The sequence below is a fragment of the Rhamphochromis longiceps genome, linkage group LG14, assembly GCF_057381845.1.
Source record: "Rhamphochromis longiceps isolate RC_006_pf linkage group LG14, R_longiceps_female_GT1.1, whole genome shotgun sequence".
NCBI classification, from domain to species: domain Eukaryota; kingdom Metazoa; phylum Chordata; class Actinopteri; order Cichliformes; family Cichlidae; genus Rhamphochromis; species Rhamphochromis longiceps.
The window spans coordinates 23,950,230-23,968,546 of NC_140570.1; the positions used below are offsets into that span (position 1 = coordinate 23,950,230).

At 40.7% G+C, this 18,317-nt stretch overlaps 1 protein-coding gene across 1 annotated transcript in view; it reads left to right on the forward strand.

The window, feature by feature from the left end:
• The window catches only part of dscaml1 (Down syndrome cell adhesion molecule like 1), a 101,273-nt gene that overhangs the window by 72,826 nt on the left and 10,130 nt on the right, over positions 1-18,317 (forward strand). Inside the window, exons 11-24 of the mRNA XM_085380212.1 lie at positions 346-474; positions 644-823; positions 2,211-2,416; positions 3,573-3,669; positions 3,840-3,968; positions 4,194-4,361; positions 4,591-4,661; positions 4,844-5,084; positions 8,961-9,107; positions 9,205-9,360; positions 11,498-11,637; positions 15,308-15,461; positions 17,300-17,417; positions 18,096-18,259. Coding sequence (XP_085236338.1) covers positions 346-474; positions 644-823; positions 2,211-2,416; positions 3,573-3,669; positions 3,840-3,968; positions 4,194-4,361; positions 4,591-4,661; positions 4,844-5,084; positions 8,961-9,107; positions 9,205-9,360; positions 11,498-11,637; positions 15,308-15,461; positions 17,300-17,417; positions 18,096-18,259 — 2,100 coding nt within the window. The remainder of the gene's footprint in view (positions 1-345; positions 475-643; positions 824-2,210; positions 2,417-3,572; positions 3,670-3,839; positions 3,969-4,193; positions 4,362-4,590; positions 4,662-4,843; positions 5,085-8,960; positions 9,108-9,204; positions 9,361-11,497; positions 11,638-15,307; positions 15,462-17,299; positions 17,418-18,095; positions 18,260-18,317) is intronic.

An 18,317-nucleotide genomic window follows, 5' to 3' on the forward strand; every position in this document is an offset into this window, starting at 1 on the left:
ATGTCACCTCAGACAAAGCCTTTTTTTGAACAACTTGAAATATTAAGGTAAAAAGTGTAACCTGCACGATGAGAGGATGCAGGGATACTTTTAAACGGTGACTGAATAGTTTGATGAGTTTAAAATGTATATGAATTACATTCCATGGCCTTTGCAGTCTCATTTCAGTTGATTAACTTGTTAAACAGTGCTCTCCATCATCATCAACTATCAAAATTTCAACTGAGGATAACTCTTAGTATATGTTGTTTTTTTTAATTCATACTCATCTCCATTTCCTCACTAAACATTAGAGGTTATTGAAATAATAACAGAAATATGAATCTCGTGTTTAATATTCTCCAGTGCCTCCTCGGTTTGTGGTGCAGCCCAATAACCAGGATGGGATCTATGGGAAGTCAGCTATCCTGAACTGTTCTGTTGATGGATACCCTCCTCCTAAGGTCATGTGGAAGCATGCCAAAGGTGCATTAGGTACATGAGTTTTATACGATCCTAAATTCTTTATTTATGTACTGTGATGTGCCTCCGTCAGCTGTTCTCTGCACATTGTCATATCTATTCTGTGCAAAGTAAAATGCATATGCCGGCAGTTAACTACATCATAATCTCATGTTCCTTTGCTCACTCTCTCTCTGTCCAGCGGGTATTGGGAACCCACAGCAGTACCACCCTGTGCCTCTGACGGGCCGTATTCAGATCATGAATAATGGCTCTTTACTTATCAGACATGTCCTGGAAGAGGATCGGGGCTTCTACCTCTGTCAGGCTTCCAACGGCGTGGGCTCAGACATCAGCAAAAGCATGGTCCTCACAGTTAAGAGTGAGTATACAAACTTGCACTGGTTAATGTAGCAGGGTATGACTTCTTCGCTACGCAGACGACTGCAGTGAGGCCATCTGGGATGCTCCAGCACTCCCTCTTTATCGGTCCTCATCCACATGCACTCACTAACCGTGTCAAACCAATGAGCCAGCTCGCAACACTCTCTCTTTGGGCTCAACCGTACGCGCACATACATGCACCATCGTAGACTCGAAGAGCAAAGGTGACTGTGGACATAAGTGAAAAAACATGAGGTATAGAATGAAAAAAAAGTGTGTGTGTGTATCTGCGGTAGACATTGACAAAGCAAGCAACTCAGCGATTGATCTTTTGACTCTCGGGATCTGTCTACAGACGATCAAAATGACTTTGAGCTTAACCATTATCTGCAATCAATCTCTTCAACCTGCCCTCGACGTCAGTAACACCCTATGTAATGCAATGTGAAACTCCACATGGAGAATGTGTATGCAAACACACACAGACACATTGACTGTCAGTATCTAGTAGAGCGTTATATGATGCCAATATATTTTTTACTATGCAGTACACTGACCTTGACCAAAAATCTGTAATCACGACAGAGATGTCAAGGCTTAATATTCTGGCACCCTTTGACACTTGTACACGCAGACACATATAACAAGCTGCACATAAATCTATCTACTAGTTTCATCATGTTTTTCTATCACAGGGTTGCCCCTCTCCCTCTCTCTCCCTTTCACTTTCTCTCTCCCCTTCTGGTGTTAGTGTTATTGATTGAACCGTTCCTCTCCTCTGCCTCCCTCAATTCTGTCTGTTTCACTCAGCGGAGAGGGAGGAAAAGAGGAAAAGAGGGAGGGTGAGATGAATAAGTGATGAAAACAAAACAGCAGAAGCCTCCTCAGATCGATATTTTGTGTGTGTAAATGAGTGCGTGTGCCCGTGTGTCTGTTGGGGAGAGAAGATTGAGTGTGTAAAGGGATTTTGTGTATAGAGTGTACACGAAGGGTAGAGTGTATCGTTTTTGCCTCTTGATTCACCTAGACCCCAGTGTTAACTATTGGGGAATGAGGAAGGAGGTTTATTGACTTTACCTCATTGACCACAGCTCTTCATTACTTTACTGCAATGGAACTTGGCTACTCTGAACTCCACCTTTTTCAACTGCCAGTTATCCCACCTTTCTCCTCTCTGCTATTTCCCTTCTTTCTGCTTTTCCACTTAAACCCTGCTTATTATCAACTTACTCTTTCTTTTCCTTCCTCCCTCTCCCCTCTTTTATCTGCTTCTGTCATCTGACATCCCTCTCATCAATCTGTTTACTGTTACCATTTCTGCCTGCTTCACCCCATTTATTCTTGCCTTCTCTTCATCTCACACTCCATTTCCCGTCTCCTTCCAGTCCCAGCAATGATCACCAGTCACCCCAACACCACCATGGCTAAGAAGGGTCACTTGAAGGAGTTGAACTGCACAGCCAGGGGAGAATGGCCCATCATCATCCGCTGGGAAAGGGGTGACACCGTCATCGACCCCGATCGCAACCCCCGATACTCCATTACCACCAGTCCCAATGAAAAGACTGATGAGGTGCTGTCAACACTCAAGGTAAAAAAAAAAAAGACTTATATATAGTAGAAGATCTAGATCATTTCTGATGAAATGAGACATTAATGTCTCACCGACTCTTATTCAGTTGACAGATGCATGAGCTTTAAATCTTTTCTTTTGATTTACTTTTTCACACCCAGACTACTACCCTGAATTTTTCAACATATTACCCGACAGCATTGTACGTGTGAACACTAATGACAGACTTCATTTAGACATTAAACGGTCTTTGTCCTCCTAGCTCCCTGCCATAAAATTAGCAGTTAACCGATCAGAAGGTGCAACTTCAGACACAGTCCAAAACAGAAAATCACACGGTGATTTTCCAGAGATTCCAGAGTTCACGTGTGAAAACAGCTGTAACTTTCACCACGCAAAGCAAACTATTTGGTACAGTGTCAACTTTTGTACCTTCCTTGTCTGTGCTTCATAGCGTTAAGATTAGAAAGAAGATAGCAAAACCAGTTTGTGTGTTTGGGGTTGTTAGAAATTCAAATTGTGCTGGCCACAAATTTAGCAAACAGTTAGAGAGATTAATTTATTATTAAATTAATTCATCAGAATACAAGATTAGATATACTTTATTATCCCAGATTCAAAACAGAAATTCTAATTCTCAATATCTCTATGTCTTAATTTTCCTCTAACATACCGTGGCAGTCATAGCAGCCACGGGTTGTCTCCTAATTCATTTAAAACGGAAATTCTGCACTGGCCAGGCTCAAATGAAAGCACGGAGCTTCTTTAGCCTGCTGATGCCATGTTTTTCAGATATTAACAAAAGGTAATGGAGGGAGACGCATAAATGAGGAGCAACTTTGTGTTCACTGAATTCAGAGAGTGTCACAACCTCAGCGATGATCAAGTGTTTTGTATGTTTTGTCGGTGTATGTGTACCTCACACACCAACCAAATGTTTTTTAGGCAAAAACTAATTCTTGGCACTCAAACTGCAGTGGGTGCCGAGTGTACAGGTGTCTGTTACACCTTTCAGTGAGGTGAACAGAGTCGCCTAAATACCAAACAAAACATGGTCAAGCAAAAACTTTCACCGAGGCGCTTCTTCATCACAAAGCTTTGCACAATTTGTCTATGCAGACATAGAGTTGTTTCTCTCGTTGACATTTTTTTCTTTGTGCCTTTCTCACTTGAGCTCAAGCCAGCAGAGCGTGAGGATTCAGTCTTCTTCTCTTGTCATGCCATCAACTCTTACGGAGAGGGACGAGGCCTTATCCAGCTCACTGTGCAAGGTAAGCGTCCATGTGCAAAAGCATGTACTGTACCATCCTCACTTTAATACCATAAAAGCTACAAAACTACGCTCTTCTTTCTTCACCTTTGAACTTGTCTTTCATGTGGTCCTTTTTTCCCTCCTTTTTCTTGCCTCCTTTTGTTCACTTTGTCTAATTTTAAACCTCAGAGCCTCCAGACCCTCCAGAGCTAGAGGTGCGAGAAGTGAAAGATCGTAGCATGAATCTCAGGTGGACACAGAGATTTGATGGGAACAGCGTAATTACATCATACGATATCGAATACAAGAACAAAACAGGTGAGTAAAAGTCAAGTCGGTGATTTATTTTATTAAAGTATTGCAAAAGACCCTAAAAGTAGCAGTATATTCTACACTGAAAATTGCTAGGTTGTTTGTGCTTGTTTTATTTGAGCCTCTTTATTTGAAGCTATTTTAAACTGAATGCCAATAGCATTCCCAACTTCCCATGTCCATCCAAAGTGTTGAAGTAGTAAAATGTGTTATTTTTTCCTGTTTTGTCAGATTCCTGGGAACTAAAGCATGCCACCCGAAATATCTCTCCAACCAACAACCAGGCCAACATAGTGGATCTTCATCCTGCATCTGTCTACAGTATCCGCATGTACTCCTACAATGCTATAGGCAAAAGCGAGGCTAGTAAGGAACTCACTATCAGCACAGAGGAAGCACGTAAGTCTTTTGACAGCACTGCTTTCTACTTGCGTGAATGTAGGCAAATATTTTATTTTTTGCTTGTTGTATGAGCAATTAGCGTTTGAATCTGTTATGACTCTGACATCTGTCCTTGACTAATCATTTTGAATGCTAGTCTCAATAAAACTGAAAGAAACCTCTTTTGATCTAAATATTCAAGAAAAAGCAATGCCTCCACTCAGTCCCATTGTCTCTCTTGTTATAGAGCCTGATGGTCCTCCAATGGATGTCATCCTGCAGCCTGTGACATCTCAGAGTATCAGGGTCACATGGAAGGTAATGCATTTCAAGGATCTGTCTCCTGACCAGCTTTGCCTTATATTATTTTATCATTATTTCTTCAGATTAACTTATTTTTCATCTTAATGTATGTGTGGAGGTGTCAATGTCATTACACAATCTAGCAATATGAATATTGATTCTAATGTGAGAACATTTTTTCAAATGGAAACCTTTAGGCTCCAAGGAAGGAGCTGCAGAACGGTGTCATCCGCGGTTACCAAATCGGTTACAGAGAAAATGGCCCAGGTAGTAATGGGCAGTACAGCATCGTGGAGATGAAGGCCACTGGAGACAGTGAGGTCTACACACTGGACAACCTGAAGAAGTTTGCCCAGTATGGGGTGGTTGTCCAAGCTTTCAACAGAGCAGGCACAGGACCTTCCAGCTCAGAGATCAATGCTACAACACTAGAAGACGGTGAGCAATACACAACTGTGTCAACATACGTGTAAAGGGATTGTAGGACAGTCTGTAGGACTGTATAATAAGGTAAATGTTGGCTACCTTTATGACCTGTAGCAATATTGGAACAAATAAAACAAATAAGTGCAAATGTGCAGTGGAAAAGGACAAAGTCAGTCATATGAAATATCAGCCTCTGCACTATTTCTCATGCCATTGTACTTTTTGCTTTTGCAGTCTGGTCTCTTTCAAATCATGCCATGCTGTATAACCTCAAATTACTACATTCGCTCTGTTGCCTCAGCAAGAATGAATATTGGCTGTTGAAATTCCAATCCCTTATAAATACCATCTACACAGATAACCTCTGTGATTCATGTAAAGTGAGTGTAGACAGAGTGTATATACTGCAATACGTCCCGATCATTATTGGGTAGAAGAGTTAATGCTGAATGGATGAATGACTAAAACACAAAAAGCACTTAGAGAGCAAAACCCTCTTCTTAGGCTGGAAAGTGTTGCACAAGATTCATAGTTTACCAAACAAACACATTAGAGATTTGTTGATACTTTTGGGGGGGAAACAACTGATGACAAAAATTGACCAACAAAAAGACAAAAATGTGCAACACGAGCTTAAAAGCAGTTTGGGAAAGATGGAAGAGGCTGGTGTAGTAAACTGATGGCGCAATCACAATAGAGCAATGAATCCTTGTCCTTGTTTATTGTCCTGTGATTGAATTTGATCCATTTAGCTTTTCAACCTGACATTCAAGGGCTAAACTTTATATTGCAAGGGCAGACACCTTCTTAAAAAAATTCTTTTATCATTTATTTATGAATTTTTTTTTTTATATTAAGCATTGGTTTCTATGCCGACTGTATTGACTTTTGGCTGCTGATAAAACAAATGAAAGTCACGACAAGTTGACAGTTGTTATACTCATAATTAGCATTATGGCAGTCACTATTTAGGTAGGCAAATCATATCCTGCTATATCATCTTTTTGACCATAATTAAAAAAAGTTAAACACCACATCAAATTAAATTAAGATATGCAATTAAGATCAAACTGTTTACTGACAACATACAAGGTGAAGTATTATAATTTTCTTATAGACATCTATACGGACTTCTTTTCGCTTTTATCCATTCGAAAGAATTAAGGTTGATGCATTGCCTCCAGTTTTTGGACTAGGTGGCTGCATCTGTCGCACTTCTTGTGTTCTCATTTGTCTTTTCTCACTCTTTGTTTCTTTAGCATTGGGCAGTTCATCTTCATGCTAAATGCAGACAGCCATCTTTGTTACATACTATCTCTCTCAATCTCCGTTTATCTACATTTGCATGTTTGTACCACGTACAAACAAACACACATACACCAATCACATACACATTCGTCCTTCCAGTGAACAGTTGGCTTAGCCTCATTGGTCTAGAAGAGACAGAGCCCTCCAGTTCTTTCCTGTGGCTGTCACCGTGGCGACAGTGATATTGATGGCCATTATGATAATAGTGATAACAACAAGCATACTAAAAATAATTATAATTAGCTTGTCTCTCTGTTTGTCTCTCTCTCTTTCCCTGTGCTAGCTTCCTGCTGTAATTATCCACAGCTGAGCGCATTGTCTCCCTGATCCCTCTTTTCATCTTTTTCTGCCCTTCCCTTGCTCCCCTTGCTTTTAACTCTCTTCCTCTCTTCTTCCTCTGCCCATCACCCGCGTGTCCTCCTCCCTATAGCCCGAGTTCATCATTGTTATTTTCCCCAAATTAATGCAGTCATTTATGTAAGGTTTATTTTGTTCATTTGTTTTGTTTTTTTATTTTAAAATATCTGTATAAGCAAGCCCTATTAGAGACACCCATTTGAACCCACTAACCTTCTTGATCACATTTTTAGTCTTATTTTGCTTCTGGTAAAGGTGGGAATGGGGTTGTGTTTGGTTGCATTCTCATTATTTGGATATGGAAGCTAAAGTTTTTATTCATGCAAAACCATGTTTTAGTTTTCTGATCCTCCTTTCTCCTTTCCCTCCAGTCCTCCATCCTCCTCCCTCCTCCTTTCTCTTCACCAGCTGCAGAGAAATTCCCTGGTGGACTTGGCCCAATCCTTCTCTTTCATTACACTGTCTTTCAGTCAGCACTCTTCCTCTCTTCCTGCGCTTCCTTCTCTCACAAGTTGACTTCTGTTCATCTTCAACAGTGGTCTTTATTCAAAGCCTGAATGACTCGTGGTCAGTGGTAGCCAATAGAAAGGACACCTGGACTGGCAGAGACAGAGGGAGGCTTGTACAGAGAAAGAGAAATGGTCCTATACATCAGGCTTGACACATGGCATGGCCTTTCATCTATCACCTGTTTACTCACTTTAAGTTTGATATGGAAATGTATTTTAGAGTTTCAGGAAGGTCTGTTAATAGATTTATTAATAAACTAACTACCAAAGTCATATCTTTATTTAAAAATAATCTGCACAATGTTTAACTTCAGGCTGCAGATACCCCTGAAAACTCAATATCCATATAACCTCAATGAACTTTAGAAATCTAATGGCGACACTGGTTTTTCAAAATAGTTGAACTGAAAAATATATGAAATATATTTTTCAAAACATAAAAAAAAATTCCCCGCTCGCCCCTGCGGGCAGTCAATCCTTCATCTTGGGTCCTCTACCAGAGGCCTGGGAGCTTGAGGGTCCTGTGCAGTATCTTAGCTGTTCCTAGGACTGCACTCTTCTGGACAGAGAGCTCCGATGTTGTTCCTGGGATCTGCTGGAGCCACTCGCCTAGCTTGGGAGTCACCGCACCTAGTGCTCCGATTACCACTGGGACCACTGTTACCTTCAGCCTCCACAACTTCTCGAGCTCTTCTCTGAGCCCTTGATATTTCTTGAGCTTCTTGTGTTCCTTCTTTCTGATGTTTCTGTCATTCTTGACCGCTACATCAATTACTATGGCCGTCTTCTTCTGTTTCTCTACCAACACTATGTCCGGTTGGTTAGCCACCACCATTTTGTCCGTCTGTATCTGGAAGTCCCACAGGATCTTAGCTCGGTCATTCTCCACCACCCTTGGGGGCATCTCCCATTTTGACCTCGGGACTTCCAGGTTATACTCGGCACAGATGTTCCTGTACACTATGCCGGCCACTTGGTTATGGCGCTCCATGTATGCCCTGCCTGCTAGCATCTTGCACCCTGCTGTTATGAAACATATATATGTATGTATGTATGTATGTATGTATATATATATATATATATATATATATATATATATATATATATATGTATATATATATATATATATATATATATATATATATATATATATATATATATATATATATATATATATATACACACACACAAGTTCTAAAATCTACATCTCCATTAGCTTTCTTAAGTTCATTGAGCACTGTGGCATTTGGACAGAAAGCATGGAATGAAAATAAGTTAAGCAATATGATTTTTTCAGGGAAAAAAGTGTTTATTCATGCTGTTACAGTGGCCTTTATTTAAGTCAAACTCAACTTGGTTTATGGTTACTCCATAAAATAAAATGTGAAATTTGTGTTGTGTAGGACATGAATTATTTTTCAGTTTCTGAACTGGGACATGACAACAAAAGTTTTAGAACCGCTCCCCTAATGTAATCCAGTTCCACAGCATGGAAAGAAATCTATCTTCTAATGATAAACCACATATTTAAGAGTAAATAATTCCTGGATTTTCCGCATTTTATCTTTGTAGTGCAATCAGTCAAATTAGTTGTTTTTCCAACATTCAATGATCAGACCTTCATTACTGAAAAGGTGCACTACATATTTAAATACCTGACGATTCACAGCTTGGATAACTCATCTGACCTTTTGTCCTCTGTCTTTGTCTTTAGTACCCAGTCAGCCTCCTCAGAATGTGCGAGCCATTTCTGTAACATCTGACGAAGCAGTTATCACATGGGCTGAGCCTCCAAGACTGACACTTCACGGTGTATTGAAGGGATATCGTGTTGTTTTTTGGGCTGTTTTCCCAGACGGAGGTGTGTTGAGTTTGTCTTGTTATATCCAGGTTAAATTGCGATCACTAAATGTCTCAGGTTTGCATTCTAATCTTCTCTCTGTCCTATTGTCTAACAGAGTGGGGTGAAATGCAGAACATCACAACCACCAAAGAGCAAGTGGAGCTGAGAGGCCTTGAAAAGTTTACTAACTACAGCATCCAAGTGCTGGCCTACACCCAGGCTGGGGATGGCGTCCGGAGCAACGTCCTTTATATCCAAACCCGTGAGGACTGTGAGTCTGTATTTTACTAGCTCTGACCAAACAGATAAACTAAGTGAAGAACTGACCTCCAGTCAGGAGGAGTCATTTACTTTCCTCACATCTTTGGGGCAGGTTTAAGGTTTTTTGTTTCTTTTTCTTGGTTTAGGCAGCAATGTGGGAGGCAGAGAGCCAGCGGGGGTAGAGGGGGTCTTTGTAAGGCTGAGGTTGCTGATTAAACCTCTTTGTGCTCTGATGTGCCATTACCAGTGCTAATGAGAATTAAGAAGCCAAAAAGTGTGTGTGTGGTTAAGGACCCTAAGGGTGTCAGTCTGTGCATGCGGGTATCTGGAGGTGTGTGTGTGTGGAGATGGGTTGGGGGTTAAGTCTGTCTGTTTGCAGGTGTATATGGCTTTGTGTTGGCGTGCATGCACGAGTGCATGTGTGTGTACATGCGCTATTGTTTGTGTGCAAGTCTACCCTGGCACCCAGCACAAGGAGAGGGATTAATTCTTTGTGGCTTAGAGAGAATTAATTTTGTGCTTACACTGGCGGTGCTGTGGATTACATCCGTATCCGCCTCTCCTCCACCTCCCTGGGGCCAGGCAGAGGAGAAGGCAGGCGTCTGGAGATGAAGAAAATGAGGGAGAGAGGGAGTGCAGGAAAGAGAGGGGAGCAGATGATTCTAAGATGTGTCGTTTCAGAAAAGGCCTTTATTCTCTTTTCACCACCATATCTCCATTTTATGAGCTGGCCCCACTGCAATTGCTATTCAAATATGTCTATTGTGTTAGTCTTTGTGTGTGCGTGTGTGAGAGTGTGCGTGTTTATCAGGGGCAAACTGAGTGTGTCTTTTTTCCCTGATGCGGGTTGACACTGTGTCCAGGGGCAACCTCTTCACAAACGCTCAGCGTTTTCTGTATTTTCCCTTTGCCCTCGGTTCTGGCCGCAGCACATGGAAAAGTGTTTGCTGTGCAATTGTGCAAACAGCCAGTTCTCAGTCTGTCGTTCTCTGCCTCTGTCTCTTACATGAATAAACATAGAAGACAGCAAGCATAAGAATATTGAAGACCGGGATTAATTTTTCAGCCTTATATCTAGGGGACCACAGTATTTGGCTCTTTGAATGTGTGGTTACATGTCTTCATTTGTGGGTTTTATGTTAAAAATACTATTTTGGTATAAATTCCAATGTTGTCAAGTTCTCTCAGGATTTTCTGACCTTTGACTCTAAATGAACTCATATCTCTTAATAATATTTAAGTATTGCACAAATACCTCTCATATTAATAAATCCTAATGTCATATTCTGCTGGTGCTCGGCCAAATACAAATTTCCATCAAAAACAGCCTAATTTCTGGACATCACTGAGTAAGGGAGTTGTTGGTCATATCATACATTGTTGTTATAGATCATGCATTTTTAAATTTTTTGCTCAGTATGAGCCTTAAATGGTGATAGTAAAGAGAGAATAATCATTTTCTCTTTATGGAACTTAAGGCATATTGTCTGTTCTAAATGTATGTAAAGCTACAGGTGTCACTAGTGTCCAAATGAAGACTTTCTCATAAGATGTTGTTTATAATGAAGTGAGGTCTTAAATTAATTAATTCACCAGTAGTTTCATACTTAGTGGGGCTGATGAGGAGAAATCTTTATTTGGGAAGAGGTTGAGGACTATAGTCATGCAGCATAAGGCCTTTTTTAGGGCTTTATAAATGATAATAAAGAACCAATAGATTTTTAGAATGTATAATAATACACTACTATATGCAGGCCAGTATGCATATAGAGCAGCTGGTATACCGCTAGTCATGTTCTTAACATCATTATCTGTGCTCTATTAAATGGCAGAAAATACTGAAATATTCCTTTTGTATTTTCCCATAAGCCAGGCTATTGATCACTGGAGTTCTCTCTCTAATATTGTAGGGTTTTACCTAATAATATTAACAAGCGCTTCGAGATAGCTGTTATTATGATGTGTAAAAGAAAGTTGAATTGAATTTCTGACTGCTTGTTTTGTCAAACTAATAGTCTAAAACCCAAAGATGTTCAATTTACTGCAAATAATAAAGATGAAAGGGAAAACTACTTCCCGTTTACTGTAACCACATTGAAATATAAGTGGTTCACATTTTACTCAGCCCTCCATTTCTTTCTTTTTAGACCCTGGACCCCCAGCTGGCATCAAAGCTGTGCCCTCCTCTGCCAGCAGTGTCGTAGTGTCGTGGTTGCCCCCTCACAAGCCAAATGGAATCATCCGCAAGTACACCATTTACTGCTCCAGCCCCGGGTCAGGCCAACCGGTAAGTTACAAGAGGGGCGCAGAGAGTTTCACGATAAACAAATGAATTAAAGTGGAAAAGTGAAGGGGACAAGACCCTATTTTCTATGCAGAAAATAGCTTCTGTTAAACATTTTATATGTTGCTGAGATAAAACTCATTTGACTTAATTACAGCATTTGCGTGTGTGTGTGTGTGTGTGTGTGTGTGTGTGTGTGTGTGTGTGTGTGTGTGTGTGTGTGTGTGTGTGTGTGTGTGTGTAGGTGTGTGTGTTGGGGTGTGTTTTTGTGTGTGGTCTAGTGCTGCAGTCTCAGCGAGATACGTGTGTGAAATGAGCTCTCCTCATTCTGCAGTGTGTGTGCGTGCAAACTCACCCTCCAGCCTCATTTACATATCTGCGTCTCATCACGTTGCCAGGACAACCTCATCTGTTCATCAACGAGGGCAGAAAACAAGCCAAGAGCAAATACACACTCTAGCTTAGACGCACACACACACACACACACACACACACACATACGCACACAGAAACGCACTCATAAATGTATTACATGAGCGATATAGAGGTACATACATATATGCAACTCATGTTTCTATAACAGTGTGAATTTAAAGCAAGAAATATAACCTGCTTGCAATCTTGAACACACACACGCATGCATACACATGTACTATATAAATGTTCCCTTTGAGAAATTTACATCTTTTCCTTAATGTCCTTCATTCATAAATCACTCACACGTTATCTCTATCTATCTATCTATCTATCTATCTATCTATCTATCTATCTATCTATCTATCTATCTATCTATCTATCTATCTATCTATCTATCTATCTATCTATCTCTTTCTGAAGCCCCCATGCAGAGTTCGGCATGATTACTATGTAAATGAGTGCGACTGGAGAGAAGGAAGGAGGGATGGGGGGGTCAGACACACCGCGCGGGGAGTACTTTTGTTCCTCTTTTCATTATCTCGCTCTATCGTTCCCCGGATCACCGCTATTTCCATGCCGGAGGAATATTTTAATATCCGTTACAGCAACACACACTCTGTCACTCTTCCCTCCCTCCCTTCCTCCTAGCATCTACCCACCCACCCATACATCCATCCCACCCTCTATCTATCCATCTCTCCATCCATGCTTCAGCTTGCAGTGGAGAGTATAGAGACAAATGTGCAGAAGAAGATATTGATGCGTATGTGAGAGTAGGGCGGGGGGCTAAAACAATGTAAAATAGAAGGGGGGGGGGTATATTGGTGGATAGATGCAGGAAAAAGCAAGGAGTGGGCCCACAGATGACAGACAAATGTAAAGATAAAGAAATGAAGAACAGTGATGGCATCGGGGGTGCACAGAAGGATGGTGCAGTGGGGTGAAGAATAGTCGGAGAGAAAAATAGAGAGAGCGTCACAGGCAAGAGGAATGGATGATGAACAGGGAACATAGTGAAGTAATAAAAAGCTCAGTGGATTCCTTCATGGCAACCTGCTCATAAATGTGAAAAACAACATGAATACTGGAATCTGTTTGCACAGAATAAACCGTTCTGCAGACAACAACCCAGCAGGCTAGGACAGAGCTCAGTAACGCTGCAGTGTTTTCGCAGGTTTTACTGGTCTGGCACATTCGCTGACTGTTCATGCTATCTGACACTTGTATCGCAGTCTTCATTTCATCCGTGTATGTGTGCCTGTCAGTCACAAATGTAAGACGGTGTCAAGCCTGGGTGTAGTAAAATATGATTTAGAGGGTGCCGAGTGAATGTTAGGTGCTGCCTTACAGTGCAGTGTATGTGTGTGTGTTGAATTTTTGATTTTTGATTGTTTCTTTCTTTCTTTTTTTTTTTTCCATACTATTTATTACTTGAGGCCAGCAGCACAGCAACAGCCAGAGTTGCAGGTGTGTGTATATATAGCTGACTGCTGGGATACCTGAGGAGTAGGTGAAGAGTAGGAGTTGAGGAAATACAGGTATAATTGGTGGGTAGGTGAATAGCGATTGGCAGGCAGTAAAAATGAAAGATTCTGTGTGTGTGTGTGTGTGTGTGTGTGTGTGTGTGTGTGTGTGTGTGTGTGTGTGTGTGTGTGTGTGTGAGTGTGTGTGTGTGTGTGTGTGTGTGTGTGTGTGTGTGTGTGTGTGTGTGTGTGTGTGTGTGTGTGTGTTTTAAGGGGACAGTGATGCGTATATGTCTAGACAGGAGACACATGGCTGGGTTAAACACACTGCAATTACACATCCACCTCCAGGTCATGTATGCGGCTCTATGTGTGTGTGTGTGTGTGTGTGTGCCTGTGTTTCAGTACATTCATGCATATGTATTGGTGTGTATTCATACTGCTTGTGGGTAACCATTCCTCTTCCTCTGTCTGTTTGTGTTACTTTCCTCTCCTCTCCTCTCCTCTCCATCACTGCTGATGCCTGCAGTAGATAGGCCTCATTAGTGTATGACTGTTCATGATATCTCTGACTGACTCATTTGTCTGTCCCCTATTGTCTTCCTCTCTCATATCTCTGTTTGCCCTCCCCGAGGAGAACGGAGAAGGCGAGGGAGTGGGATTCACTCCCCCAATCCAACCCTCTCGCCTCTCTCTCCTCAAGCATCGCTTGCCTTCCTTCCCTCCCTCCCTCCAGCGTCATCCTTTCATACCGTTTTGCCTTACCACATTATGATAAGCCTCAGAACCTCTCTAACTTTTAGCCCATCTTAGTCTCTGTTTTACTGATACAAAATGAGGAAGAAAATAATTGGTTCACGTTAAAATGATGTTCACTCAGTTCATCACATCACTCCAGCCTCTCCAAACAATCTTGAATTTGGAATCCCCAAAATTTTATCTTATGCTACCTTGAATATACTTAAAATTTTCGGAGAAATGCTATAAAACATTTTCTTTTTAATTTTGAAAAGGTACCGTTAAAGTGCTACATGTTTCCAAACCAATCCAGACTCTTTTTATTGTAATTGCCCATTTTGTCTCATTGTGCACTTTTTTGGACTTCAAACGACTTTAATTCTTCATAGAGTCAAAAAGGTGCTGGAAACATTCCTCAGAGATTTTGGTGCGTATTGACATAATCACACAGTTGCTGCAGATTTGTCAGCTGCACATCTATGATGTGAATCTCCTGTTCTATCGCTTCCCATAAGTGCTCTATTGGATTGAGATCTGGTGACTGTGGAGGCCAGTCGAGTACAGTGAAACCAGTTTGAGATTATCTGAGCTTTGTGACATGGCACTCTATCCTGCTGGAAGCAGCCATCAGATGATGGGTACACGATGGTCATAAAGGGATGGACACGGTCAACCACAACACTCAGCTAGACTGTGTTGTTAAACGGTACTCAGTTGGTACAAAAGGATAAAAAGTGTGCAAAGAAAATAGCCCGCACCATTACACCATCGCCTTTCCAGTAGATCAGCAGTTTCTGAAATCATCAGACCAGCTTGTCTGGCACCAACAACCATATAACTTTCAGAGTCCCCATTCTGATGCTCACTTTTGAATTTCAGGAGGTCTTCTTGACCATGTCTACATATCTAAATGCATTAAGTTGTGCCATTGGCTGATTAGATAATTGCAGTAAGAGGTAGTCGAACAGTTTTAATCAAGTGAAATGATTTTTCGGACATTATCAAGTTTGTTCTTCCAAATCAACAATGTCTCTTCTCATTTCATTTTTCTCTAGCTCCCAAGTGAGTATGAAGCTAATCCAGAGCTGCTGTTTTATCGAATCACACACCTCAACCACCGCCAGCAGTACCTGATCTGGGCTGCAGCCGTCACCACTGCAGGCCGAGGTAACTTCAGCGAAAAGGTCACTGTGGAGCCAGCTGCCAAAGGTGAGTCCCTCGATATGAAAGGGAGACCCATGATTAGTGGAAGTGCCCACTGTTGATAAAAGACCCTCAAAATTTAAGTTTGATAATTTTATCGAGGTTCAATGCTAAATTTGTGAAGTAATCTTTTGACCGACTTTTGTTTGGTGGAAGAAACAAACAGTGCCCTCTTTTTCCTGTTTATTTTCCCCTGCTTCTGTCCTCTCTCTCAGGAACTATTAGGATACATCCGCTGTTAGAGTGGTGCTGCTCTACAAACCACTCGTTTTCTCTCCGACTATTCTTCACCCCACTGCACCACTCATGAACTAAAAATAAGCATTTTTAAAGGATGTTTTGCTTTACATGCCCCATCATCTTCTTACTGCATTACGTTTGCTATACAATGGAGGAAATAATTATTTGCTCCCCTGCTGAATTTATAAGTTTGCTCACTTACAAAGAAATGAACAGTCTCTAATTTTTATGCAAGTTTTGTTTTAATGAAGAGAGACAAAAAAATCCAGGACAAATGCACATTACATGAAAGTTATACACTGATTTGTCTATAAATTTGTATATATATAAATAAGTAATTGATCCCAGACCCAGCCACACAGACTGGCAAGCCAATCTGTGTGAGCCCGATCTTGCCTCATGGGGTGAGAATAATCATGAGAAAACTACACAGCAGAAGCTTGTTAGTGATCTAAAGGCATTTTGGGACTGCAGTCACCAAGAATACCATTGGTAACACACTACGCCATAAAGGACTGTAATCTTGCTGCACATGTCATGTGTTTTTATTTGATAGTAGATGTGATGTAATTATTCCCAATATTATATTTTCTACTCCACAGCCCCTACTTTCGTTCTTTATTTCTGTGTTACTGCTCGCTTTGACGTTACAGAGGTGCACGATTAATTTTAGAGTTCAGAGGGCACCAGATAAACTGCTCTCATCCAGGGAAATGATAAGAGGGGAGCAACAGAGGTGGGCAGCAGGTGGAGGAAAAAAGAGCTGAGCTAACTAATATAGAAGACAATAGAGAGGCAAAGTGTTTAAGAAAATGAAAATGGCAGTTAAATCAATAGGCTTTGGATTAAAGGCCAGGTTGAATAAAGGCGTAAGAATGAATAGAGTGCCTTTTCTTTATCTGTTCATTCCTTTGACTTGGATGCAAAGGTTTGTTAATGTGTGCTCATATTGGAGTGTGCTGCTGATCGGCAGCTGTAATAGACAGTGTCCTCCAGGCTTGCTCACTCAAAACTTCATTCAACCTTAACATAAGTGCACCAGAGCACTAGCATTAAGACGCCAAGCTTGGGAAAGAAAGCGAGACAGAGAGGGTAGGGGAGTGACAGAGAATAAGAGGGTTATGTGCCTGAATGGAAAGACTTTTTTTTTCATATCCCCTCTTCTCATTCTTTGTATTCTTTATATATATATATAAATATATATATATATATAAATATATATATATATATATATATATATATATATATATATAGATATATGTTCTATTTTTTTCCAGCCAGTGTAACAAATTCTAATGTGAATTATAGGGAGTACACATTTCCTCTCAGTTAATTGTGCTTATTAAAAGAATTCTAGCAAGAAGATAAATCAATGTATGCACATGCATTAACACTGGGATGTATTGGTTCAAAACCAAGTGATTGTTAATTGGATTTGAAAATTATTTGACAACAGCAAATCATCCGATTGGTGCATATTAATTAGTCTATTGCTCAGCTGGTCTTATGGGCTGCTTGAGTGTTAATGCAATTAGCTCTAAAGGTCTTTTTATTAAATTTCTCTGCCTCTATACACCTTTCACTTTTTTCCTCTCCTGCACCAGCCCCAGCTAAAATCCTCTCATTTGGCGGTACCGTGACCACTCCCTGGATGAAAGAGGTGCGACTGCCCTGTAGCTCAGTAGGAGAACCTACACCTACCATAAAATGGACCAAAGACAGGTGAGAATCCACACTAGAAATACTGAAGCAGAGTGTTCTTGCTGCTGTAATTCCTCTGAGAATTGATTACAGACAATTAAGTGCACATGCTAAGGTAATGTGCAGACAGTGTACCTCACTTCTTGCCAATTTCATTTGGGATAGCCTCCAGCTTCATTGCAGTCCTGGTTGGATGAGCCATTAAAAATTATTATGAAAACCTTCAGACTAGAAACTATGCAAAACACCAAGTCAGATCCTAACTTACATCTTAACACAAGTGATCCACCTTAACCAGGAGTGGGCAATTAATTTTCTCCAGGGGCCACGAGAGAAGCTGGGACTGTTGTGGAGGGCCCACCAGTATGGTTATAATGAGATAAAGTTAATATTGAACAGAACTAAGTTTGTCTTATTGCTGCAGCTTTCTACAAAAGTCCCAGTTTCTCTTGTATCCCCTTGGAGTCCATCCTCATGAGTAAAACTAAGACAAAAGAACATATAACGATATAGCAAAAATTAATAAATCATTAACATTGTTAATCAGAGAAATAGATTAGAATTAATTCAATTTTATTAATCTTTTATTATATTAAATAATTTTTATGACCATAGGTGTTTCAAAGTGGCTGCTGATACTTAATTAACCCTAATAATAGACTGAAGGTCCTCTTATCAGTGTCTCTTTCTCTTCAATAGTGAGGACACAGCTATACCAGTTTCTCTAGATGGGCAGCGTCTCATTTTGGCTAATGGGACTCTGGTGCTGCGCTCTGTCAAAGCTGAGGATTCTGGTTACTACACCTGCACAGCCACAAACACACTTGGCTTTGACACTATTATAGTCAACCTTTTGGTGCAAGGTAAGCGAATGGCTATAATGACACACTAGCAAACTTTTTTTACGTAATAAACATTAAG